The 25,600-nt window shown below is 49.1% G+C and overlaps 1 protein-coding gene across 1 annotated transcript in view; it reads left to right on the top strand.

The window, feature by feature from the left end:
• LOC140407752 (desmin-like) overlaps positions 1-25,600 on the top strand; it is a 293,366-nt gene that overhangs the window by 207,721 nt on the left and 60,045 nt on the right. The window contains exon 6 of the mRNA XM_072495041.1: positions 6,455-6,648. Within this exon, the coding sequence (XP_072351142.1) occupies positions 6,455-6,648 (194 nt within the window). The remainder of the gene's footprint in view (positions 1-6,454; positions 6,649-25,600) is intronic.

Below are 25,600 nucleotides of genomic sequence, written 5' to 3'. Positions count from 1 at the left end.
GTCATTCTCACCTGTTCATAAACCTATTCTGTTCGCTGAGGAATAACTGAAAAGTATTTTAAAATTCCTCCTCCCTAATAGTACTTACTGAGTGTCTCTAACTCACATTCCTGACCTGTAGTAACTTGAGGACAAATCTCACTGTCCACAAACTGCGGTCTGTGCAATAATAAATATTATTTTTATGCATTAGTTAACAGTAGAACAATTTAATCTCTAGATAATATTTTAGATTGATTTAACTTGATTTTAAATTAATCAGTAATTCCAACAACAATTTACATTTATGTTGTGCAGCAACCGGAACAGCAGACCAGTAAGTGTAGAGACTGGGGTAAAAAGTGCATCTGAGATAAACACAGCGCAGAGTAAGAGCAGGCAGAGGGAGCCTTGGGTCTCAGCGGGACTGTAGGTCTGGAGTGCGTCTGCTTCAATGCAAGAAATACAACGGGTAAAACAGATGAACTGTGAGCCTGGATTACTACATGGAACTATGATGTAATTGCAATTACGGAGAAATGGATAAAAGAGGGACAGGATTGGCAGTTTAACATTCTGAGATATCGTTGTTTTAGACGTGACAGAAGGGGAAACAAAAGAGGTGGGAGAGTTGCATTGCTGATTATGGAGCAGATCATGATTTGTTGAGGGAAAGACACATTGGAGGGATCTTGCGGTGAGGCATTTTGAGTGGAGCTCAGGAATAAGAAGGGTGAAATCACAATGTTGGGAGTGTACTGTAGACCTCCCAACAGCCCACACGAGACAGAGGAGCAGTTGTGTAGTCAGATACTGAAAAGGTGTGAAAAAGCAGGGTAGTTGTGATGGGTGACTTTAACTTCCCCCATATTAGATTTTGATTTTGATTTTGGGTTTGGTTTTGTTTATTGTCAAGTGTCAGTTGAAAGGAATTCAGGACCGGCATGTTCCTGTGAGGAAGAAGGATAAATACGGCAATTTTCGGGAACCTTGGATAACGAGAGATATTGTAGGCCTCGTCAAAAAGAAAAAGGAGGCATTTGTCAGGGCTAAAAGGCTGGGAACAGACAAAGCCTGCGTGGAATATAAGGAAAGTAGGAAGGATCTTAAGCAAGGAGTCAGGAGGGCTAGAAGGGGTCACGAAAAGTCATTGGCAAATAGGGTTAAGGAAAATCCCAAGGCTTTTTACACGTACATAAAAAGCAAGAGGGTAGCCAGGGAAAGGGTTGGCCCACTGAAGGATAGGCAAGGGAATCTATGTGTGGAGCCAGAGGAAATGGGCGAGGTACTAAATGAATACTTTGCATCAGTATTCACCAAAGAGAAGAAATTGGTAGATGTTGAGTCTGGAGAAGGGTGTAGATAGCCTGGGTCACATTGAGATCCAAAAAGACGAGGTGTTGGGTGTCTTAAAAAATATTAAGGTAGATAAGTCCCCAGGGCCTGATGGGATCTACCCCAGAATACTGAAGGAGGCTGGAGAGGAAATTGCTGAGGCCTTGACAGAAATCTTTGGATCCTCACTGTCTTCAGGGGATGTCCCGGAGGACTGGAGAATAGCCAATGTTGTTCCTCTGTTTAAGAAGGGTAGCAAGGATAATCCCGGGAACTACAGGAATCCCGGTGAGCCTTACTTCAGTGGTAGGGAAATTACTGGAGAGATTTCTTCGAGACAGGATCTACTCCCATTTGGAAGCAAATGGACGTATTAGTGAGAGGCAGCATGGTTTTGTGAAGGGGAGGTTGTGTCTCACTAACTTGATAGAGTTTTTCGAGGAGGTCACTAAGATGATTGATGCAGGTAGGGCAGTGGATGTTGTCTATATGGACTTCAGTAAGGCCTTTGACAAGGTCCCTCATGGTAGACTAGTACAAAAGGTGAAGTCACACGGGATCAGGGGTAAGCTGTCAAGGTGGATACAGAACTGGCTAGGTCATAGAAGGCAGAGAGTAGCAATGGAAGGATGCTTTTCTAATTGGAGGGCTGTGACCAGTGGTGTTCCACAGGGATCAGTGCTGGGACCTTTGCTGTTTGTAGTATATATAAATGATTTGGAGGAAAATGTAACTGGTCTGATTAGTAAGTTTGCAGACGACACAAAGGTTGGTGGAATTGCGGATAGCGATGAGGACTGTCAGAGGATACAGCAGGATTTAGATTGTTTGGAGACTTGGGCGGAGAGATGGCAGATGGAGTTTAATCCGGACAAATGTGAGGTAATGCATTTTGGAAGGTCTAATGCAGGTAGGGAATATACAGTGAATGGTAGAACCCTCAAGAGTATTGAAAGTCAAAGAGATCTAGGAGTACAGGTCCACAGGTCATTGAAAGGGGCAACACAGGTGGAGAAGGTAGTCAAGAAGGCATACGGCATGCTTGCCTTCATTGGCCGGGGCATTGAGTATAAGAATTGGCAAGTCATGTTGCAGCTGTATAGAACCTTAGTAAGGCCACACTTGGAGTATAGTGTTCAATTCTGGTCGCCACACTACCAGAAGGATGTGGAGGCTTTAGAGAGGGCGCAGAAGAGATTTACCAGAATGTTGCCTGGTATGGAGGGCATAAGCTATGAGGAGCGGTTGAATAAACTCGGTTTGTTCTCACTGGAACGAAGGAGGTTGAGGGGCGACCTGATAGAGGTATACAAAATTATGAGGGGCATAGACAGAGTGGATAGTCAGAGGCTTTTCCCCAGGGTAGAGGGGTCAATTACTAGGGGGCATAGGTTTAAGGTGAGAGGGGCAAGGTTTAGAGTAGATGTACGAGGCAAGTTTTTTTACGCAGAGGGTAGTGGGTACCTGGAACTCGCTACCAGAGGAGGTAGTGGAAGCAGGGACGATAGGGACATTTAAGGGGCATCTTGACAAATATATGAATAGGATGGGAATAGAAGGATACGGACCCAGGAAGTGTAGAAGATTGTAGTTTAGTCGGGCAGTATGGTCGGCACGGGCTTGGAGGGCCGAAGGGCCTGTTCCTGTGCTGTACATTTCTTTGTTCTTTGTTCTTTGGGTGAGGGAGCTTAATTAGGCGAGGGCCAATTACATCCAAATTAGACAGGAACTGGGGAATGTGGATTGGGAACAGCTAATTGAAGGTAATTCCACGTCTGATTCATGGGAGGCTTTTAAAGGCCAGTTGAAGTGCAGGAGAGGCATGTCCCCGCAAAAATGAAGAATAGAAATGGCAGGATTTGGGAACCATGGATGACGAGGGAAATTGTAAGCTTAGTCAAAAGGAAAAAGGAAGCATACGATAGGTCTAGGCATCTAAACACTGACAAAGCCCTTGAGGAGTACAGTGAATGTAGGAAGGAATTTAAACGTGGAATTAGGAGGGCTAAAAGGGGCCATGAAATGTCTTTAGCAAACATGGTCAAGGAGAATCCAACACTTTTCATGCATATATTAGGAGCAAGAGGGTAGCAAGAGAAAGAACAGGCCCATTCAAGGACAATGGAGGGAAGTTATGCGTGGAACCACAAGACGTGGGTGAAATCGTTGTAGCGGATATTCACCAGGGTGACGGACATGACGGATGTTGAGGTCAGGGATAGTTGTGTGAACGATCTTGAGAACGCCAGTATACCAAAGGAAGAAGTGTGGAGTATCCTAAATTGCATTAAGGTAGACAAGTCCCCAGGGCCAGATGGGATCTATCCCAGGTTACTGCGGGAGGCAAGGGAAGGAATAGCTGGGGCCTTAACAGATTTCTTCACATCCTCTTTGACCACAAGCGAGGTTCCAGAGGACTGGAGAATAGCCAATGTTATTCCCTTATTTAAGAAAAGGAGGAATAATCCAGCAAATTATAGTCCGGTGAACCTGACATCAGTGGCTGGAAAAGATACTGAGGGACAGGATATATGCACATTTGGAGGAAAATGGATTGTTAGTGACAGGCAGCATGGTTTTGTATGGGGAAGGTCATGTCTCACCAACTTGATTGAGTTTTTTGAAGAGGTGACAAAGAAAATTGATGAGTGAAGGGGTGTGGATGTAGTATATATGGACTTTAGTGAGGCATTCGACAAGGTCCCACAAGGCAGACGGGTATGAAATCTAAAATCACATGGGATTCGGGGTGGGCAGGCTGGATAAATTCAGAACTGGCTTGGTTATAGAAGACAGAGAATAGTGATGGAAGGATGTTTTTCAGAATGGAGATCTGTAGTTAGTGGCGTTCCGCAGGAATCAGTGCTGGGACCTTTGTTGTTTGTAATATATACAAATGATTTGGAGGAAACTGCGGGTTGTCTGGTTAGTCAGTTTGCGGATGACACGAAGAGTGCCGGAGTTGCTCATGGTGCTGAGGATTGTCAGAGCCTCCAACAGGATATGGATAGATTGGAAACTTGGGCACAGAATTGGCAGGTGGAGTTTAATGTGGAAAAATGCAAGGTGATGCATTTTGGAGGATCAAATCGAGGTATGAATAATTCTGTAAATGGCAGAACCCTTTGGAACATTAACATACAGAGGGATTTGGGCGTGCAGGTCCACAGTTCCCTAAAAGTGACAACATTGGTGGCCAAGGAGATTAAGAAGGCATATGGCATGCTTGCATTCATCAGCCGAGGTTGAGTGCAAGAGTTGAAAAATCATGTTGCAGCTGTTGGGAGCATTGCGTGCAGTTCTGGTCACCACATTATCAGAAAAGCGGAAGCTTTGTAGAGAGTGCAAAGAAGGTTCACCAGGATGTTGCCTGGTCTCGAGGGTGTTGGTTAAGAGGAGAGGTTGAATAATCTAGGATTGTTTTCACTGGAAAGACGAAGGCTGTGGGGAGACCTGATAGAGGCCTCCAAAATTATGAGAGGCATAGACAGGGTGGATAGTCAGAGGCTTTTTCCAAGGGTGGAAGTGTCAATTACAAGGGGGTACAGATTCAAGGTTAGAGGGGAAAAGTTTAAGGGAGATGTGTGGGTTACGTTTTTCACACAGAGTGGTGGGTGCCTGTAACGCGCTGCCAGAAGATGTGATGGAAACAGGCACATTAGCAACATTTAAGAGGCATCTGTATGGGTACATGAATGGGGAGGAAATAGAGGGATGTGGACCGTGAGGGCATCATGATCAGCACAGGCTTGGAGGGCCAAAGGGCCTGTTCCTGCGCTGTACTTTTCTTTGTTTTTTGTTATAGTGCCTTTCGTGTAATAAAACATCACAAGGCACTTCACAGGAGGGTTATAGAAACAAACTATGTTGTCACCAAGTCACATAAGGAGGTATTAGGCCAAATAATCAAAACCTTTGTCAAGTGTCTTTAAGTCGGAAAGCAAGATAGATAAATAAATAGGTGTAGGAAAGGTATTCCAGAGTTTAGGGCCACCATTGGTGGAGCAGTTAAAATTGGGATGCACAAGGGGTCAGAATTAGAGGAGCACAGATGTCTCAGCGAACTACAAGGATGGATTAGATTACAGAGACGGGGAGCAGTGAGACCTGTAGGGGATTTGAAAACAAGGATGAGAATCTTAAAATAAACACATTAGTTGATTTGGAGTCAATGTAGGTCAGTGAGCACATGAGTGATAGAAAAACAGAACTTGGTGCAAGTTAAGACATAGGCACCAGAGTTTTAGGTGACCTCAAGTTTATGGAGAGTATGCTTACTCCAATCCCTCAGGCTCTGCTGCACCTCCCTCTGCACTAGGTCTTCACTTTCACAAATTTTTCTCTACATTTGTTTTAAGCTCTGTATCTTCTTCCTCTGCTGTTTTCTGTTTAAATGTGCCAGTTCTTCCACAGTGTTATGCCTCTGCTGTGCTTTATCTTAATGTTCTGTTTCTCTCCAGTGCTCTGTCTCAGCTGCTCTCTATTCAAATGTTTTTGTTCTCGTGTAACGTTTTACATATCTTTTGAGTGGTGACTGTTTTTCAGGACACTAAGAGATCACAGGATTGAAAGAGAGGGATAGATAGTGTCAGAGAAGTAACAGCTCTGGTAATGCAGCATTTCAGCAGCACTGGACTAAGTGCTAACACAGATTAATCCAAATTCTTTAGTAGTCCATGGGGAAGAAATGAATTTGTTAATATCATTGAAGAAAACCATGCAGACTCCACCACCAGCAGTTCTCAGCAATGCCTGCTGATGAATTGAGGTAAATCTGAATTCCTCCCCATAACATTTTGCCCATATGCTATACTCAGCTGACACGTAACTACTGAGTTTCTTTCATCGATACTCAGTTAACAAACCTGAGGTTGGATTCTCTGCCACCAGGATCCTCTGTTTTGCCGGCAGCGCATTGACACCCACGGATTTCCTGCTGGCTTGGGCATGCCCACAATGGGAAACCCCACTGTCCGACTGCCGGGCCGGAGGATCCCGCTGCAGTGAGGGAACGCCGCACCAGTGTTTCATGAAACTAATGTCATTGTTTTTGCCACTGTGTTTGGTTAGATGATAATAAAAGCAATGCTGTTCGAATGAATTTAACATATCCATATTTGAAATCACTATTTCTCAAAAGGATGAATTAATGAAGAACTCACTGTTAGAAAAGGACAAAGATATATACAAACAGAAAGAATGCAGTAAAGTACTAGAAAAAAGGATTGTACGTCATGCAAGTGAATATCAGGAGCTATTAAATGTAAAGACACAGCTTGAGCAAGAGATTGCCGCTTACAAAAACTTACTGGGTCAAGTGGAAAAGAAAGCAAGGTTAGTATGGACATTTGCTAGATCTTCTAAAGACATCACCTGGACATCATTTATGGCTTTTTAAAATAATTATTTTCTTATGAGAATGAGAGAGTAAACTGTTTCTGTCGTGTTAAACAGATATACCTGAAACATCGTGTAGTTACAGATGTTGAAGGACACCCCAATATGCTGCCTCAGCAGCATGCTATTTAAATGTTCTGGCTCTCCCCCAGTTACCGACTGAAGGTGAAAGTGACAGCCTTTAAGATGAAGGCAGCACGTGACCAAGTGTGGTATCAAGAAGCCTCTGAATCCATTGAGGTTTAGAGGGAAACCCTTACAGCAGCTGACACAAAAGAAGATTGGCGGAATTCTCCATAGCTCGATTCCGACATCGGGAACGGCAATCGGGCGGAGAATGGCTCCCAATGCCGGAATCGGGACGGGCGGCGGTTTGACACTGGTTTGTGATGCTCCGCCCCCTCCAAATTGGCGTCATCTGGAGGCCACAACGGCGTGTGCACGTCGTCAGCCGGCCCACCCACGATGCTCCATCTCTGATGGGCCGAGTTCCCGACGGCATGGGCCACGTGTGGGCCCAGCGGCCGTGAGCCTGGCGTGCCGGCTGCGGACAGTGTTCAGCGCTGCCACACTCGGCCTAGATCCATGCCGCGGGCCGGGGGGGCTTTTGCCAGGGCCGGGGGGAGTAGCGGGGGGGTGGCAAGGCGGTGGGCTGTGGGGCCGGGATGGACAGGCACGGAACACCATTGCCGCAGCCTGCAAGGCAGCCATGCAGCTGCACACACCGCTGAGTGCCCACTGTGAACCTAGAGCCATTGGTCGTTATGGCATACCCCCAGGCCAATCCCCTAAGTACCCTCTGGTCTCAGCCGACCCATTAGCCGTATGGATGCGCTCAAGCGCAACCAGTGCCACCTTGTTGGCTGGGATGGTGGGAATTCGATTTTGTTCCATGTGGTGCCGGTGCTAGCCCCTTAACAGCTGATGAATCGGTCCAGCTGCGGCACCAGATTTGCTGTCGTGGAAGTCAGGAACAGAGAATCCAGCCGACTGTTTCTGGTGCGATCTCCGTCACATTCCAAATGGGCATGCTGTCTGTCCCTGGTGCCCTGTGCGCAGAAACGGCTCGGGTTTTTTTTTTTTGCAGTGATGCTTTGTGCAGCCAAACAACTAATGACACGATAAAGGACAAAAACTACAAGCAACAACATACAAGCTTCTGGGCAACAGCTCCCTAGCATTCCGACGGGTGCTGCGAATCTCCCTTTTCCACGATGGCGCTGCGTGGGGCGTTCAGGAGATACAGTATGTGCATTGACCATTGGCTTGGAAAGAATGCCACAATGATTCGGGTCTCGGCTGCTGCCGATACTGCCCCCTGTGCCGTGTGGGGATGTCAGGCCAGACATATCTCCAGCGTGATATCCACCGACCAGTCGTGCTCATCTGTTTGACGGCGGCCTACTGGAGCTGAAGCGCTTTCGTCAACCGGCTGTTGCGAGTGCTGCACTGGTTTCTCCTTCTTCGTCTTTCTCGGGTTTTTCTTCTTCTTTGTCATCTTTGCCTCCTCGTCCTTCGAGAGGATCTTCAGACTTTATGGGCGAGGAATGTAATAATCAGCACGGTGTGGGGATAATTGTTTCCATCGCTAGGGTCGAGTAGCTTATCCATACCCGTATAAAAGGTCGGCCACTGTAGAACCGACCAACAAGACAGAGTACCCGGTGAAGTTGACCTGGCCTCATGTACGAATTGTAAAATAAAGTCTTTGACGTGATCCACCCGAATGGGAACAGAACCCCATAACAAGCGTGTTTAACCGGGTGTTTCCCAGCGCTCGGAGAGACGAGAATCTCCACGCTATTAAACGGGACTCTTCCCATTCAGGTAGATTCGGGGCTTCAACAGGGAACTCCCCAGCAAGACCACACTTAGCCCCATTTCCTGCACTGAGGACTTTCGGTGAGCAGAGGAGAAAATTGGGGTGCCAGCTTGGCACCACCATCCTGGCACCCTGGCAGTGCCACCTGGGTACCTTGGCAGTGCGATATTTGCCAGTCTGGTGGTACTAGGATGGCAGTGCCAAGGTTCCATGGTGTCACCAGCAGTGCCAGGATGCCAATCTGCCCAGAGGCCAAGCACCTGGGAGCCTCCAATTATCTGGGAGAACCCCACCAGTGCCATTCTCTCTGGTCCCCGTTTGTGGAGACCAGCACTGAGGTCCGCCCGAGGTCTCCCAAGACGAAGGGTTTAGATCCCCAACACCTTGGGTAGGTTGTGGGACTGCATATTATACAGTGAATGGTAGAACCCTCAAGAGTATTGAAAGTCAGAGAGATCTAGGTGTACAGGTCCACAGGTCACTGAAAGGGGCAACACAGGTGGATTTGGATTTGGATTTTGTTTATTGTCACGTGTACCGAAGTACAGTGAAAAGTATTTTTCTGCGAGCAGTTCAACAGATCATTATGTATATGAAAAGAAAAGAAAATCAAAGCAAATACATAATAGGACAACACAATGTAACTGCATAACCATCGGCATCGGCTGAAGCATACAGGGGTTGTGTTAATGAGGTCAGTCCATAAGAGGATCGTTTAGGAGTCTGGTAACAGTGGATTGATTGATTGAATGTCATGGGATGGTGGTTAGATCCTCTCTTGTAGGAGATGGACATTGCCAGGCACTTGTGTGGCACGAATGTAACTTGCCACTTGTCAGCCCAAGCCTGGATATTGTCCAGGTCTTGCTGCATTTGGACACCGTGGTGGAGAAGATAGTCAAGAAGGCATACAGCATGCTTGCCTTCATTGGCCGGGGCATTGAGTATAAGAATTGGCAAGTCATGTTGCAGCTGTATAGAACCTTAGTTAGGCCACACTTGGAGTATAGTGTTCATTCTGGTCGCCACACTACCAGAAGGATGTGGAGGCTTTAGAGAGGGTGCAGAAGAGATTTACCAGACTGTTGCCTGGTATGGAGGGCATTAGCTATGAGGAGCGGTTGAATAAACTCGGTTTGTACTCACTGGAACGACGGAGGTTGAGGGGCGAACTGATAGAGGTCTACAAAATTATGAGGGGCATAGACAGAGTGGATAGTCAGAGGCTTTTCCCCAGGGTAGAGGGGTCAATTACTAGAGGGCATAGGTCTAATGTGCGAGGGGCAAGGTTTAGAGTAGATGTACGAGGCAAGTCTTTTACACAGAGGGTAGTGGGTGCCTGGAACTCGCTACCGGAGGAGGTGGTGGAAGCAGGGACGATAGTGACATTTAAGGGGCATCTTGACAAATACATGAATAGGATGGGAATAGAGGGATACGGACCCAGGAAGTGTAGAAGATTGTAGTTTAGTCGGGCAGCATGGTCGGCACAGGCTTTGAGGGCCGAAGGGCCTGTTCCTGTGCTGTACTTTTCTTTGTTCTTTAATAACTGTCTCACTCTAATCTGCAGATTTGCTAATAAGTGATCCATCCACAGTGGTTGGATCCCGGAAGAGCGATCTCCTGGCACTGCCCTTTGGCCGTTACTTGGCCGGTACATCACGCCCGTTAGTTTAATTTCGCTGTGGACCAACCGTACCTTACTAAAGTAATGCCAGCATTTGTTGCTCATCCATAATTGCCCTTGAACTGTGAGTGGCTTGCTAGGTAAGAGTCAATCATATTGCTGTGGGTATGGAGAAAGGTAAGGATTGTTGCTAACTTTTGGTTGGTTCAATTGGCTCTGTTTTATAACCTTTACTCGAGAGTCGCCAGGTATCTTTATGATACTGCCATGAGGTTCAAGTTCAAGTAATGATCAATAACTCAACACACCAATTAGTAAGATTCAAATCAAAGCACATTTATTATACACAGTAAATCACTACTCATGTATAAACTCTACTTTCTAGGCTATTTCTATCACTAACAGGCCTATACTTAGCTTCGGACTGGCCCACCAGGTCAGGGGAACAAATGGCCTTTCATTCAGGTCCTGAGTCTGCGGGATTCAAAGCTGGTATGGACTGGTAGCTAGGAGCGCCTATCTCGTAGCGAGCGTTGACTTGAGACTTACTTGCTTGGAGGCCGCTGGACAGTTCACTCTCAGGGGTTGCTTCGCATTGCTGAGTGACCCTGTCAAGAAGGACGATTTGAACTTGGGGGCTTTACTTTATAGTCCCCAGGGGCTTCCCGCCCTTCGGGGCGGACCCCGTACCTGGTTTCAAGTGATTGGATTTCGTTCCAATCACTTGGTTCGATTTCTCCAATGCTGGAGCGGTTCCCTGATCGATGGGCGGTCTTTAAGTGTCCGTTAACCTCATTTGTGTTGGCTCCTGCTGGCGCCGAGAAGTCTGGCTTGGCTTTGTTTACCTTAAAATGTTTTGATTGTTCCCGGTGATCACTCATTAATATGTAGATGGCTGCTACATTACTATGCAGATGGCTGCTGGTTTCAGTGCTGTCTGGTTCCTTACAGGTCTTAATACACATGATTTCTGTATTTGCTAGTCTTTGCCTGTGTTGGCTGAATGTCCCTTCAGCCTTTGCGGTTCTCCATTTTAAGTCAGGAAGTGGCCAACTCAGGTGGCTACGCGCCCTCCTTGTGATCCTAACGTGAAGCGTGAAGGATCACATAACTGCGTTGTCTTCATCCCCTGACCCAGCGAGCACTCTTCTATGGCCTCTACACTGACCGTAACTATGCAAGAAAAATTTTAACTAACATTCTAAGTGGCGCTATGTCAAAACAGGGACATGCATTACAAAATAAAAAAAACTGTACCTCTAACTGTCCTCACTAAACAACACTCACTCAAACATTCAATCATATTAACTTCTTAAACAATACACAAAATCATGGCAGCATTATTCACATTTTGCCTGGCTTGGCAGTCAAGCTCAGGATTGTACAATCACTCATGAAATACATTTCTTTATTCACAAAAGGGAACGCAAACGAATGTCCTTTATTATAGACCGCGGGGGTCGGGGGTCTGGTCATAACGAAAATAGGGGATCTTCTCTCTACCGGGGTGCGAGCGTGGTAGGCTCTCCTTCGCCATTTCCTCATGCGGATAGTCTGCACGATGCTGCAGAGTATCGCCAATACTAGTAGGGATTCTACTAAGTAGGACAGGGAGTACCAGGTTATAAACCTGTCGCACCAAGATGGTGTGGTGTCGCTTGTGACTGGGCTCTGGGTGCTATGTGGAAATGAATCATTAACGGCTGGGGGGGTTGGGGTCAGGGAGTTTGCGCGCAACCAAATGTTCATTAGGGTGATGAGCAACACGGAGGATGTCCTCATGGTTCTTCTTCTTTCTCTTCTCTTTGTTTCATCTCTTTTCCTGGAGCTTCTGGGGTTCTGTGGGGATCAAGCATAGTGTCTGTTACTATCTTGGTTTAATATCTCATCTGTTAGCATGTCAATTCTCCCTTTACAATTTTTCGCCAGATGTGACTCCCTCATTTTTTTTTTTAAACCGAATATTCAGGACAAGACACACTTAAAAATACTGAAACAGTTCGAGCCGTCTCGCAGGCTGTGCGATTTACCATCCAAATGTTTGAGGATGTAAATAGCATAGGGATGGCAACCTAAGGGTCGCCTGAAAACAAAACAAAACATTTTGAACCAAAAGTGCCGAAATGAGGTGCGTATGGGCCACGACGGGTAAGAATTGGATTGGATTGGATTGGATTTGTTTATTGTCACGTGTACCGAGGTACTGTGAAAAGCATTTTTCTGCGAGCAGCTCAACAGATCATTAAGTACATGAGAAGAAGACTTCCGGGTGCGGCGATGACCAGCTGAGTCGCACGTTTCGGCAGCTCCCTGTGAAACGGACTTTTGGGCTCTTGATAGGAGCCCCAACGGCAATTTTAACGGCTGAAAACACCGTGCGGTAAACCAGAAGGGTGTTCCCCCTGGACACGGATGGAAAAAGGAGAGGAAAGTGGCCGGATTGCAGCGGATCCTTTGGAACAACGGCAAGGAAGGCAAGCAAAAACCAAGATGGCGTCGGAAGGTGGCAGTTTCATATGGGGCCCTGAACAACAAGAGTTTTTGAAACGCTGCGTGGAGGAGATAAAAAAGGAAATGAAGAAGGAGCTGTTGGCCCCGATATTACAGGCGATTGAAGGGCTGAAAGAGGAACAAAAGACCCAGGAGCAGGAGCTTCGGGTCGTGAAGGCGAAAGCAGCAGAGAATGAAAACGACATACAGGGCCTGGTGGTGAAGTCGGAGATACAGGAGGCACACCAGAAACGATCTGTGGAGAGGTTGGAGGCACTGGAAAATAACGCAAGGAGGAACAACTTGAGGATTCTTGGCCTTCCTGAAGGTGTGGAGGGGGCGGACGTCGGGGCATATGTGAGCACGATGCTGCACTCGTTAATGGGAGTGGAGGCCCCGACGGGTCCGTTGGAGGTGGAGGGAGCATACCGAGTTATGGTGCGAGGACCGAGAGCAGGAGAAGCTCCCAGAGCCATAGTGGTGAGATTTCTCCGTTTTAAGGATAGAGAAATGGTCCTTAGATGGGCGAAGAAAACTCGGTGTAGTAAATGGGAGAACGCGGTGATCCGCGTCTATCAAGATTGGAGTGCGGAGGTGGCGAGAAGGAGGGCGAGCTTTAATCGGGCCAAAGCGGTACTTCACAAAAAAAAGATAAAGTTTGGAATGCTGCAACCGGCAAGACTGTGGGTCACATATCAAGGGAGGCACCACTACTTTGAGACGGCGGATGAAGCGTGGACTTTTATTGTAGAAGAAAAACTGGAATGAGTGGATTATGAAAAAGAACGTTTGGACAAAGTGGTGGGGCGAATGGGGGGGGCGAAGAGGGGTTTTATGTTCTAATCCTGCGGTATGGTAACTTTTCTTTCTCCCACAGGTGGTGATGGGGGGAGGTGGGGAGGGAGAGGAGATGGGGCGTTGGCCATGGGAGGCGGGGCCGAGGGAGAGGCGCGGGCTTGGTTCCCGCGCTATGATAATTATGGCGGGAATAGAGAAGCAGGAAGGAGGGGGCGCCGCACGGGGCGAGCCGTGATCACGGGGGGAAGCCGAGGTCAGCCAGAGTTTGCTGACTTCTGGGAGCAACATGGGGGGAGTAATTACGCTAGCGGGGGGTCTAGCGGGGGGGGGAGGGGGGAATTACTGGGTTGCTGCTGCTGGGGAAAGGGGGGAGTGGGTGCGGGAAAGGATGGGCGGGGGGGCACCGTCTGGGAGAAATACAGCCGCGTGGGAACTGGGCGAGAAGCTGGAAAAAGATGATGGCTAACCGGCAAGGGGGGGGGGGGGTGGGAAGCCCCCCAACTCGGCTGATCACGTGGAACGTGAGGGGGCTTAACGGGCCGATAAAGAGGGCACGAGTACTCGCACACCTTAAGAAACTTAAAGCAGATGTGGTCATGTTACAGGAAACGCACCTGAAACTGATAGATCAGGTTAGGTTGCGCAAAGGATGGGTAGGGCAGGTGTTCCATTCGGGGCTGGATGCGAAAAACAGGGGGGTGGCTATATTAGTGGGGAAGCGGGTAATGTTCGAGGCAAAGACTATAGTGGCGGATAACGGGGGCAGATACGTGATGGTGAGTGGCAAATTACAGGGAGAGATGGTGGTGTTGGTAAACGTGTATGCCCCGAATTGGGACGATGCCAATTTTATGAGGCGAATGCTAGGACGCATCCCAGACCTAGAGACCGGAAAGCTGATAATGGGGGGAGACTTTAACACGGTGTTGGAACCAAGGCTGGATAGGTCGAAGTCCAGGACTGGTAGGAGGCCGGCAGCAGCCAAGGTGCTTAAGGATTTTATGGAGCAGATGGGAGGGGTGGACCCATGGAGATTCAGTAGACCTAGGAGTAAGGAGTTCTCGTTTTTCTCCTATGTCCATAAAGTCTATTCACGCATAGACTTTTTTGTGTTGGGTAGGGCATTGATCCCGAGGGTGAGGGGAACGGAATATACGGCTATAGCCATTTCGGATCATGCCCCACACTGGGTAGACTTGGAGATAGGGGAGGAAACAAGAGGGCGTCCACCCTGGAGAATGGATATGGGACTAATGGCGGATGAGGGGGTGTGCTTAAGGGTGAGGGGATGCATTGAAAAGTACTTGGAACTCAATGACAATGGGGAGGTTCAGATGGGAGTGGTCTGGCAGGCGTTGAAGGCGGTGGTTAGGGGGGAGCTGATATCAATAAGGACACATAAAGGGAAGCAGGAGAGTAAGGAACGGGAGCGGTTGTTGCAAGAACTTTTGAGGGTGGACAGACAGTATGCGGAAGCACCGGAGGAGGGACTGTATAGGGAAAGGCAAAGGCTGCATGTGGAATTTGACTTGCTGACCACAGGCACTGCAGAGGCACAATGGAGGAAGGCGCAGGGTGTACAGTATGAATATGGAGAGAAGGCGAGCAGATTGCTGGCACACCAATTGAGGAAAAGGGGAGCAGCGAGGGAAATAGGGGGGGTGAGAGACGAAGATGGAGAGACGGAGCGGGGAGCGGAGAGAGTGAATGAAGTGTTTAAGACATTTTATAAAAAATTGTATGAAGCTCAACCCCCGGATGGGAGGGAGAGAATGATGGAGTTTTTGGATCGGCTGGAAATTCCCAAGGTGGAAGAGCAGGAAAGGATGGGATTGGGAGCACAGATCACGGTAGAAGAAGTGGTGAAAGGAATTAGGAACATGCAGACGGGAAAGGCCCCGGGACCGGACGGATTCCCAGTTGAATTTTACAGAAAATATTTGGACTTGCTCGCCCCGCTACTGACGAGGACCTTCAACGAGGCAAAGGAAAGGGGACAACTGCCCCCGACTATGTCAGAAGCAACGATATCGCTTCTTTTAAAGAAGGAAAAGGATCCGCTACAATGCGGGTCCTACAGACCAATCTCCCTCCTCAATGTAGATGCCAAGGTCTTGGCCAAGGTAATGGCAATGAGAATAGAGGAATGTGTCCCGGGGGTGGTTCATGAGGACCAAACTGGGTTTGTGAAGGGGAGACAGCTGAACACGAACATACGGAGGTTGTTAGGGGTAATGATGATGGCCCCACCAGAGGGTGAAACGGAGATAGTAGTGGCGATGGATGCCGAGAAAGCATTTGATAGAGTGGAGTGGGATTATCTGTGGGAGGTGTTGAGGAGATTTGGGTTCGGAGAGGGGTATGTTAGATGGGTGCAGCTGTTGTATAGGGCCCCAGTGGCGAGTGTGGTCACGAATGGACGGGGATCGGCATATTTTCGGCTCCATAGAGGGACAAGGCAGGGATGCCCTCTGTCCCCATTACTGTTTGCACTGGCGATTGAGCCCCTGGCGATAGCGCTGAGAGGTTCCAAGGGATGGAGGGGAATACTTAGGGGAGGAGAAGAACACCGGGTATCTTTATATGCGGATGATCTGCTACTATATGTGGCGGATCCAGCGGAGGGGATGCCAGAAATAATGCGGATACTTGGGGAGTTTGGGGATTTTTCAGGGTATAAATTGAACATGGGAAAGAGTGAGCTGTTTGTGGTGCATCCAGGGGAGCAGAGTAGAGAAATAGAAGACCTACCGTTGAGGAAGGTAACAAGAGACTTTCGTTACCTGGGGATCCAGATAGCTAAGAATTGGGGCACATTGCACAGGCTAAATTTGACGCGGTTGGTGGAACAGATGGAGGAAGATTTCAAGAGATGGGACATGGTAGCATTGTCAATGGCAGGGAGGGTGCAGGCAGTTAAGATGGTGGTCCTCCCGAGATTCCTTTTTGTGTTTCAGTGTCTCCCGGTGGTGATCACGAAGGCTTTTTTCAAAAGGATAGAAAAGAGTATTATGGGTTTTGTTTGGGCCGGGAAGACTCCGAGAGTGAGGAAGGGATTCTTACAGCGTAGTAGGGATAGGGGGGTGCTGGCACTACCGAGCCTAAGTGAGTATTATTGGGCCGCTAATATTTCAATGGTGAGTAAGTGGATGGGAGAGGAGGAAGGAGCGGCGTGGAAGAGATTAGAGAGGGCGTCCTGTAGGGGGACCAGCCTGCAGGCTATGGTGACAGCCCCATTGCCGTTCTCACCAAGGAACTATACCACGAGTCCGGTGGTGGTAGCTACACTGAAGATTTGGGGACAGTGGAGACGACATAGGGGAAAGACCGGAGCACTGGGGAGGTCCCCGATAAGAAACAACCATAGGTTTGCCCCGGGGGGAATGGATGGGGGATATGGAATGTGGCAAAGAGCAGGTATAACGCAACTGAAAGATCTATTTGTGGATGGGAAGTTTGCGAGTCTGGGAGCGCTGACCGAGAAATATGGGTTGCCCCAAGGGAATGCATTCAGGTACATGCAATTGAGGGCTTTTGCGAGGCAGCAGGTGAGGGAATTCCCGCAGCTCCCGACACAAGAGGTGCAGGACAGAGTCATCTCAAAGAAATGGGTGGGGGACGGTAAGGTGTCGGATATATATAGGGAAATGAGAGACGAAGGGGAGACTATGATGGACGAACTAAAAGGGAAATGGGAAGAAGAGCTAGGGGAGGAGATTGAGGAGGGGATGTGGGCAGATGCCCTAAACAGGGTAAACTCGTCGTCCTCGTGCGCCAGGCTAAGCCTGATTCAGTTTAAGGTATTACACAGGGCACATATGACTGGAACACGGCTCAGTAAATTTTTTGGGGTGGAGGAGAGGTGTGCGAGGTGCTCGAGAAGCCCAGCGAATCATACCCATATGTTTTGGTCATGCCCGGCACTACAGGGGTTTTGGATGGGGGTGACAAAGGTGCTTTCGAAAGTAGTAGGAGTCCGGGTCGAACCAAGCTGGGGGTTGGCTATATTTGGGGTTGCACAAGAGCCGGGAGTGCAGGAGGCGAAAGAGGCCGATGTTTTGGCCTTTGCGTCCCTAGTAGCCCGGCGCAGAATATTGCTAATGTGGAAAGAAGCCAAGCCCCCGGGGGTGGAGACCTGGATAAATGATATGGCGGGGTTCATAAAGTTAGAGCGGATTAAGTTCGTCCTAAGGGGGTCGGCTCAAGGGTTTACTAGGCGGTGGCAACCGTTCGTCGAATATCTTGCGGAAAGATAGATAGGGGAGAACAAAGAAGGCAGCAGCAGCAGCCCAGGACTTGGGGGGTGGGGGGTGGGGAGGGGGGGGGGGGGGGGGTGGCCTGAGACAAGGCAGTTGCCAATTAGGGCTAGTTTTTATTTTTTGTTATTTAATATTTATTTATTTGTTGTTGTTTTCTTTTGTTCTTGTTTAAATAAAAAAGGTCATTATTATCTGTATTGTTATAATGTTGTGTAAAGGATGCACAATGTACTGTGTTGATGGACCAAAAATTTTCAATAAAATATTATTTTAAAAAAAGTACATGAGAAGAAAAGGGAATAAAAGAAAATACATAATAGGGCAACACAACATATACAATGTAACTACAAAAGCACTGGCATCGGATGAAGCATACAGGTTCATGAAATCAGTCCATAAGAGGGTCATTTAGGAGTCTGGTGACAGTGGAGAAGAGTCTGTTCGTGCGTGTTCTCAGACTTCTGTATCTCCTGCCCGATGGAAGAAGTTGGAAGAGTGAGTAAGCCGGGTGGGAGGGATCTTTGATTATGCTGCCCGCTTTCCCCAGGCAGCGGGAGGTGTAGATGGAGTCAATGGATGGGAGGCAGGATTGTGTGATGGACTGGGCGGTGTTCACGACTCTCTGAAGTTTCTTGCGGTCCTGGGCCGAGCAGTTGCCATACCAGGCTGTGATGCAGCCTGATAGGATGCTTTCTATGGTGCATCTGTAAAAGTTGGTAAGAGTCAATGTGGACATGCCGAATTTCCTTAGTTTCCTGAGGAAGTATAGGCGCTGTTGTGCTTTCTTGGTGATAGCGTCGACGTGGGTGGACCAGGAAAGTTTTTGGAGATGTGCACCCCTAGAAATTTGAAACTGCTAAACATCTCCACCTCGGCCCCGTTGATGCTGACAGGGGTGTGTACAGTACTTTGCTTCCTGAAGTCAATTACCAGCTCTTTAGTTTTGCTGGCATTGAGGGAGAGATTGGTGTCGCTACACCACTCCACTAGGTTCTCTATCTCCCTCCTGTATTCGGACTCATCGTTATTCGAGATCCGGCCCACTATGGTCGTATCGTCAGCAAACCTGTAGATGGAGTTGGAACCAAGTTTTGCCACGCAGTCGTGTGTGTACAAGGGGTAGAGTAGGGGGCTAAGTACGCAGCCTTGCGGGGCACCGGTGTTGAGGACTATTGTGGAGGAGGTGTTGTTGTTCATTCTTACTGATTGTGGTCTGTTGGTCAGAAAATCGAGGATCCAGTTGCAAAGTGGGGAGCCAAGTCCTACGTTTTGAAGCTTTGATATGAGATTGGCTGGGATTATGGTGTTGAAGGCGGAGCTGTAGTCAATAAATAGGAGTCTAATGTAGGAGTCCTTGTTTTCGAGATGCTCTAGGGATGAGTGTAGGGCCAGGGAAATGGTGTCTGATGTGGACCGGTTGCAGCGGTATGCGAATTGCAGTGGATCAAGGCGTTCTGGGAGTATGGAGGTGATGCGCTTCATGATCAGTCTCTCGAAGCACTTCATTACGACTGAAGTCAGGGCCACTGGTCGGTAGTCATTGAGGCACGTTGCCTGGTTCTTCTTTGGTACCGGTATGATGGTGGTCTTCTTGAAGCAGGTGGGGACCTCGGAGTGGAGTAGGGACAGGTTAAAGATGTCCGTGAATACCTCTGCCAGCTGATCTGCGCAGGCTCTGAGTGCACGACCAGGGATCCCGTCTGGGCCCGTCGCCTTCCGAGGGTTCACTTTCAGGAAGGCCAATCTGACTTCGGAAGCTGTGATGGTGGGTATGGGTGAATTATGGGCTGCTGGGGCACTCGCCAGCGGATTGTTGGTTACCTGCTCGAACCGAGCATAGAATGCATTGAGTTCATCGGGGAGTGGTGCGCTGCTGCCAGAGATACTGTTCGGCTTCGCTTTGTAGCCCGTTATGTTGTTTAGTCCTTGCCACAACCGCCGAGAGTCTGTCTGTGACTCTACCTTGGTTTGATATTCTCTCTTGGCATCCCGGATGGCTTTGCGGAGGTCGTACCTGGATTTCTTGTATAGGTCAGGGTCGTCTGGCTTGAACGCCTCAGATCTGTCCTTCAGTAGGGAGTCAATCTCGCGATTGAGCCATGGTTTCCGGTTGGGGAACGCACGTACTGCTTTCTTTGGCTCGCAGTCGTCCACACATTTGCTGATGAAGTCTGTGACGGTGGTGGCATACTCATTTAAGTTGGTCGCTGAGTTCTTAAATATGGACCAGTCCACTGTCTCTAAGCAGTCACGTAAGAGCTCTTCTGTCTCCTCGGACCGGCACTGCACAACCTTCTTACCTGGATTCTCCCGCTTGAGTTTCTGCTTGTATGCCGGGAGAAGGAGCACCACCTTATGGTCTGATTTCCCAAAGTGCGGTCGAGGGATGGAACGGTAGGCGCCCTTGATTTTTGAGTAGCAGTGGTCAAGAGTGTTGTCGCCCCTGGTGGGACAGGAGATGTGCTGGTGGAATTTTGGCAGTACACTCTTGAGGTTGGGCTTGTTGAAGTCTCCGGCCACGATGAACAAGGCCTCCAGGTGTTCTGTTTCGTAGTTGTTTAGTGTATAGTTCGTCCAGCGCCTTCCTCACTACTGCCTGGGGTGGGATGTAGACCGCTGTGATAATGGCTGAAGTGAACTCACGTGGAAGATAATATGGGCGGCACTTCACGGTCAGGTATTCCAGGTCTGGGGAGCAGTAGGTCGCCAGAGTCGCCACATCCAAGCACCAGGAGGAGTTGATGAGGAGGCAAACCCCTCCACCCTTCACTTTGCCTGATGATGCCGTGCGGTCCGCCCGATGAATTGAGAAGCCTTCAAGTTGTATGGCACAGTCCGGTGAGGCAGGGGTGAGCCATGTCTCTGTGAAACAGAGCACACAGCAGTCTCTTACTTCCCTCTGAGAGGTAAGTCTGGCGTTAAGTTCATCCAGCTTGTTTTCGATCGCTTGGACGTTTGCCAGGAGTATGCTGGGAAGAGGGGTCTTGAAACCGCGTTGCTTCAGTCTAACCTGCAGACCGCTGCGTTTCCCTCACTTCCTCGGTCGGCGGCTGCTGCTGGATGATCCTGGGATCCGTTGGCAGATGTCAGCTCTTGTGGAAGGTAGGTGGTCACGTCTGGTGGGGTCCAGGGCACTGACGGGGACCAGGGCGTTGTTTATGTATCTGGGGTCGCGTCTGGCAGGGTCCCGGGCACTGGTTGAGGTAGAGGGGTTGCTAGGAGGGCATGTTTGCGATCTGGATGGGTCCTGGCGTTCTGCGGGCGCGGGAATACCTTGCAGCGCATTTGGGTCCTTGCGCGGTGTCTCCGCCATTTCGGGGGTCCTGGGTCATGGGCAGGAGCTTCCTGAGGCAGGTTGGGCTGGGTCCCATGGTATGTTCCCTCCCTGGGCGCTCCTGGGGTCGGATCTTGAAGTAGGCCTGGTCGAGCCTCCACGTGGATTTTTCTTTCTTCCATCACCAGGTAGGTCGGGTCGCTGGGCGGGCCTCTCCGGGTCGCGTTGTGCCGGGTCTTGCCGTCGGGGGTCGGGTCGGGAGCTCCGGGGACTGGGCAAGGCGATCCGGGGGCTGGCGTCAGTAGTTAGGCCGGGTTTGGAGCTCCGAGGTCCGGGTCGGCTCCAAATCGAGTTTGGGGCTTCACTTCCGGTTTGGGCCCGATCTTCTTCCAGGTCGCGGAGGTCAGGTCAGGTCGGGTCAAAAGGTCTCCAAGGGCCTCGGAGGATGTTCAAGCCTGCAAGAGAGGATAAAAGAGAGAGGTTAGTAATAATGTTAGGTTTAGAATTAAATTTTAAAAGATTAGAACGAGTATAAGTTAAGTAAAAAGATCTGTTTGTGAGAGCTCGCAGAGAGTCTCCTCGCTCCGGCGCCATCTTGGTAAAGATAAGATGGAATCCCCGGGTAGGACGGCGACCAATGCCGTGTGTGCTCTACCCCAGCGTAGCTGACCAGAGGGGGGGTCCTCAGGCAGGGCGGAGACCAATGCCGTTTCTCCACTGCCTGAGCAACCGACAAGAACGGGCAAAAATGTAGTCATCGTGGGGGGGGCTGCCGTAAAGGTTCTTCCTTCGAACCAGAAGAGCAGTTATGAACGGGGGGTTTGGCAAGCTCTCAGTGGTTTCGGCCGATGAGTGTGCTGGCACGTTCTCATAGGTTTCTGCCGACAAATAAGGCGTGGGGCCGTGGAAAAATTTCCGATCTTACAAACAACATTTAACAATACCACTACAAACAACATTAAGCATGCTGCAGGTTCCATCAGAAAGGACGCCGTTTCTCCCAAGTGGATCCTTTTTAAAACATCACCTGGACACCTCAGTTATCGGTTGCGAACAAGGTCGCAAAGGGGTTCTCGCTTTGGGAGTCAGACTCAAAGTCGTCATCTTCTCCCGGATGCCATACTCTGGAATGTATCAGGGCTGATAGGGCTGCATGGTGCGATTTGGGGTCCCTCTTGTCGTTCCGGACGAGCCTGTATGAGTTGTCGCGGTGCCAAAAGGTGGTGTCTAGTTCTGTGGGGACAGAGTCGGGGTTGTCATCGTAGGGCGGTGGTCTTTGGTGGGGTCTATTGGGGAATGTGGTGAGGAAGGGATCACTCGAATCGTGGTCAGATTCGCTGGGTGTGGGTCCTGTTGCATGGGGATAGTAGAGAGGCATGCTGTGGCTATTGTCAGTGTCACAGTCGCTGTCGCTACTGCTGCAGTCTGTGGGCGTTCCGGGGCGGAGTCTAGAGTTCGGGGGTGGAGTCGAGGTTGAGTCTGTGGCTGGGCTGGACGTATTGGGGGAGGGTAAGGTTACGTTGGCTGTGGGCGGGGCGTGGTCTGCTGCGTCGAGCATGACGTGGTGTGCGTGGTTGGACGGTGGGCCATATGCCTTAAGCTGGTTAATATGGAGCCACGCAGTCTTTCCGTTGGGGTACTTAATTTTATTCACGGAGGGGCTTACTTTGTCCGCAATGGAGTACGGACCCAAATATTTAGATGACAGGAATGTGCTGGGGTTGTAAATTGAGAGCAAGACCTGCTGTCCTACCTCAAACTCAGTCTAATGCATTGTCTTGTCAAAACAGGCCTTGCTCTGTTTCTTTCGTGTGCCTAATCGTACCGTGGTTTTAACATTCTCTACCAGTTGTTCTACTGCTTTCTCGTGTGTGAGGGCCGTCACTTCGGGGCTGGTCTAATCTCATCCCAATATAAATTCTGTGCCTTTCATGGGGCGTCCGGTCATGAGGGTGTGTGGGGTGTAACCTGTAGATGTTGAAACAGTATTTCGCAAAACCATCAGCGCAAAAGGGAGGACTGAATCCCAAGTGGTGTTGTTTTGCTGGACCATTTTTCTGAGGGTGGCTTTTAGGGTCCGATTCATGCGCTCCACGATACCACTTGACTGGCGGTGGTATGCGATGTGGAATTTTTGGGTAATGCCAAATATCGTGAGGACGTTCTTCATGACACGTCCCGTAAAATGGGAACCTTGGTCGGATTCAATGCTACAGGGGAGTCCCCATCTCGTAAAGATGTGGTGGATTAAGATCTTTGCGGTGGTCTTTGCCGTGTTCGTTCGGGATGGGAATGCCTCTACCCATTTTGTAAACGTGTCTATCACAACGAGTACATACTTATAACCATTCCTGCAAGGGGGCAATGGTCCTATAAAATCAATCTGGAGGTTAGTCCAGGGGCCATTAACGGGGCGGGTGTGACTAAGTTGAGCTTTCTTGGCGTATCTGTCCGGATTGTTCTGGGCACAGATAAGGCAATTCTCAACGTAGTGCGTTACGTCTTCTTTTAAACTTGGCCACTAAAAGAGCTGCCTGAGGTGGGCTGTAGTGGGATCAATTCCCTGATGTCCATGACTATCATGGAACAAACAAATGAGCTGATTCCTGTCCTGTTCAGGAACCACATAAAGGGTGTCTTTTTACACCACACCGTCATGTGTGGTCAGTGCATTTTTGAATCTATCATAGGGTGCTGGAAATTGTCCTTTCAAAATCTCCCTGAGATTGTTATCCTGCTTCTGGGCCTGCACTAAATCCTCGATATTAGTCTGCGAAACCTGAACTGCATTCACTGGTGCGTCCTCGGGTGGTGTCCAAAAATATCCGTGCCCGGAACCTGCTTTGGCCAGTGTGTCGGCTTTTACATTTCCAGGGGGAAGGAACGGTGGTGACTTCGAACTTAAACAATTCCGAATGTCCTGTTCGTACTTTTTCTAAAATGTGGCGGAGCAATGGGGCTGAAGGGAGGGGTTTTCCGTCTGCGGAAACAAATCCTCTTGCTTTCCACAGGGGTAGGAATTCTGTAAGGCTATTGCAGACATAGAGGCTGTCCGAGTATATGTCTGCTGGGCTGGGGAAAGAATCTGGGTGATCCACAATGTACGCCACGGCTGCTAGTTCTGCTGCCTGCGCGCCTAAGTGTCCTGGAAGTTTTATTGCGATTTCTTCTAGGGCGCGTCCCTGCGCGTCCTCGACATAAATGCTGCATCCTGTTATTCGCTTCCTTTCTAATATTGTGGAAGATCCATCCACATATATTCTTATGGGTTTGCACGTGTCTGTGTGCTTGGGGCTCTGGGTTGGACTACCTATCTTTCTGGGGGGGGTTTTTGCAATAAAGGGGCCTGTGTTGTGGTGTGGTGAGATGATTTCACCTTCATGGGGGGTGCCTGGGTACTGTAGGTTATCTGCTAAGAAAGTGTGGATCTTGGTCCTCTTAACAGTGATGTCCCGTCCCTGCAAAAGAAGGGTCCATCTGGCTGCTCTTATTTGACTGATTGTACCGTCCTTAAGTCATCCGTCCAGTAAAAGTTGGGTGGGGGTTGTTCCGTCAGGAGTGTGATGGGGTTCAGTCCGGTTATATATGAAAAATATTGTACTGCCCAAAAAACTGCGAGCATGTGCCTTTCACAGGCTGAAAATCCCTGCTCCACAGCATCTAAGACTCTGGAGGTGTAAGCCACGGGCCTTAACTGTTCGTGCCGGTCTGTGAACTTGTAGTGCGGGGGCTGCAATGAGGGCTCTTTTCAAAGAGTCTACAGCATCCGTATGCTGCGGAAGCCATTCCCAGGGGGCTCCATTCTTTAGGAGTTCCGAGAGGGGTGCTGCCTTGTTAGCGAAACCGTCAATGTGGTTTCGGCAGTAGCCAACCATCCTACAAATGACCGGAGGGCTGAAACATTCTGGGGAAGGGGCAATTTGGCAATCAAGTCAATTCTTTTGTGCTCAATCTCGCGTTTACCATGTGTGATAATTGTACCCAAATATATCACCTTGTTTTCCAAAATCTGGGCCTTTTTGGGGTTAACTTTACAACCAATTTTCTGTAGGAGTTCCAGGAGTTCGGCCAGAAGCTTGATGTGCTCTGCCTTGGTGTCTGTCTGCAGTAATAGGTCGTCCACATACTGGACCAGACATTGGGGGCGAGAAAATTTTGATAATCCATTTGCCAGCTGTCGGTGGAAAATGGACGGGGAGTTGTGGAATCCTTGTGGAAGGCATGTCCACGTGTACTGCTGATTTTTAAAAATGAAGGCAAATTTGTATTGGCACGCTTTTGCCAAGGAATGGACCAGAATCCATTACTGATGTCTAAAACCGTAAAGTATTGTGAGTTGAGTCCCTGTTTGAGCATGGTCTCGGGACTTGTGGCTACCGTGGGGACTGCTGTGGGTGTGACTTTATTGAGTTCCCGGTAATCGATGGTCAGTCGCCATGATCCATCGGGCTTTCTCACTGGCCAAATCGGGGCATTATTAGTGGAGGCTACTGGTCTGAGTACACCCTGCTCTAATAAGCTGTCGATAACTTTTGTGATTTCTCCCTCTGCCTCTTGGGGAAATCCGTATTGCTTTTGGGGTCTTGGGTCAGGTCTTGTGATTTGAACGGAACCAGTCA

The sequence above is a fragment of the Scyliorhinus torazame genome, chromosome 2 (genome assembly GCF_047496885.1).
Source record: "Scyliorhinus torazame isolate Kashiwa2021f chromosome 2, sScyTor2.1, whole genome shotgun sequence".
Taxonomy (NCBI): domain Eukaryota; kingdom Metazoa; phylum Chordata; class Chondrichthyes; order Carcharhiniformes; family Scyliorhinidae; genus Scyliorhinus; species Scyliorhinus torazame.
This window is presented reverse-complemented; position numbering and strand designations above follow the sequence as displayed.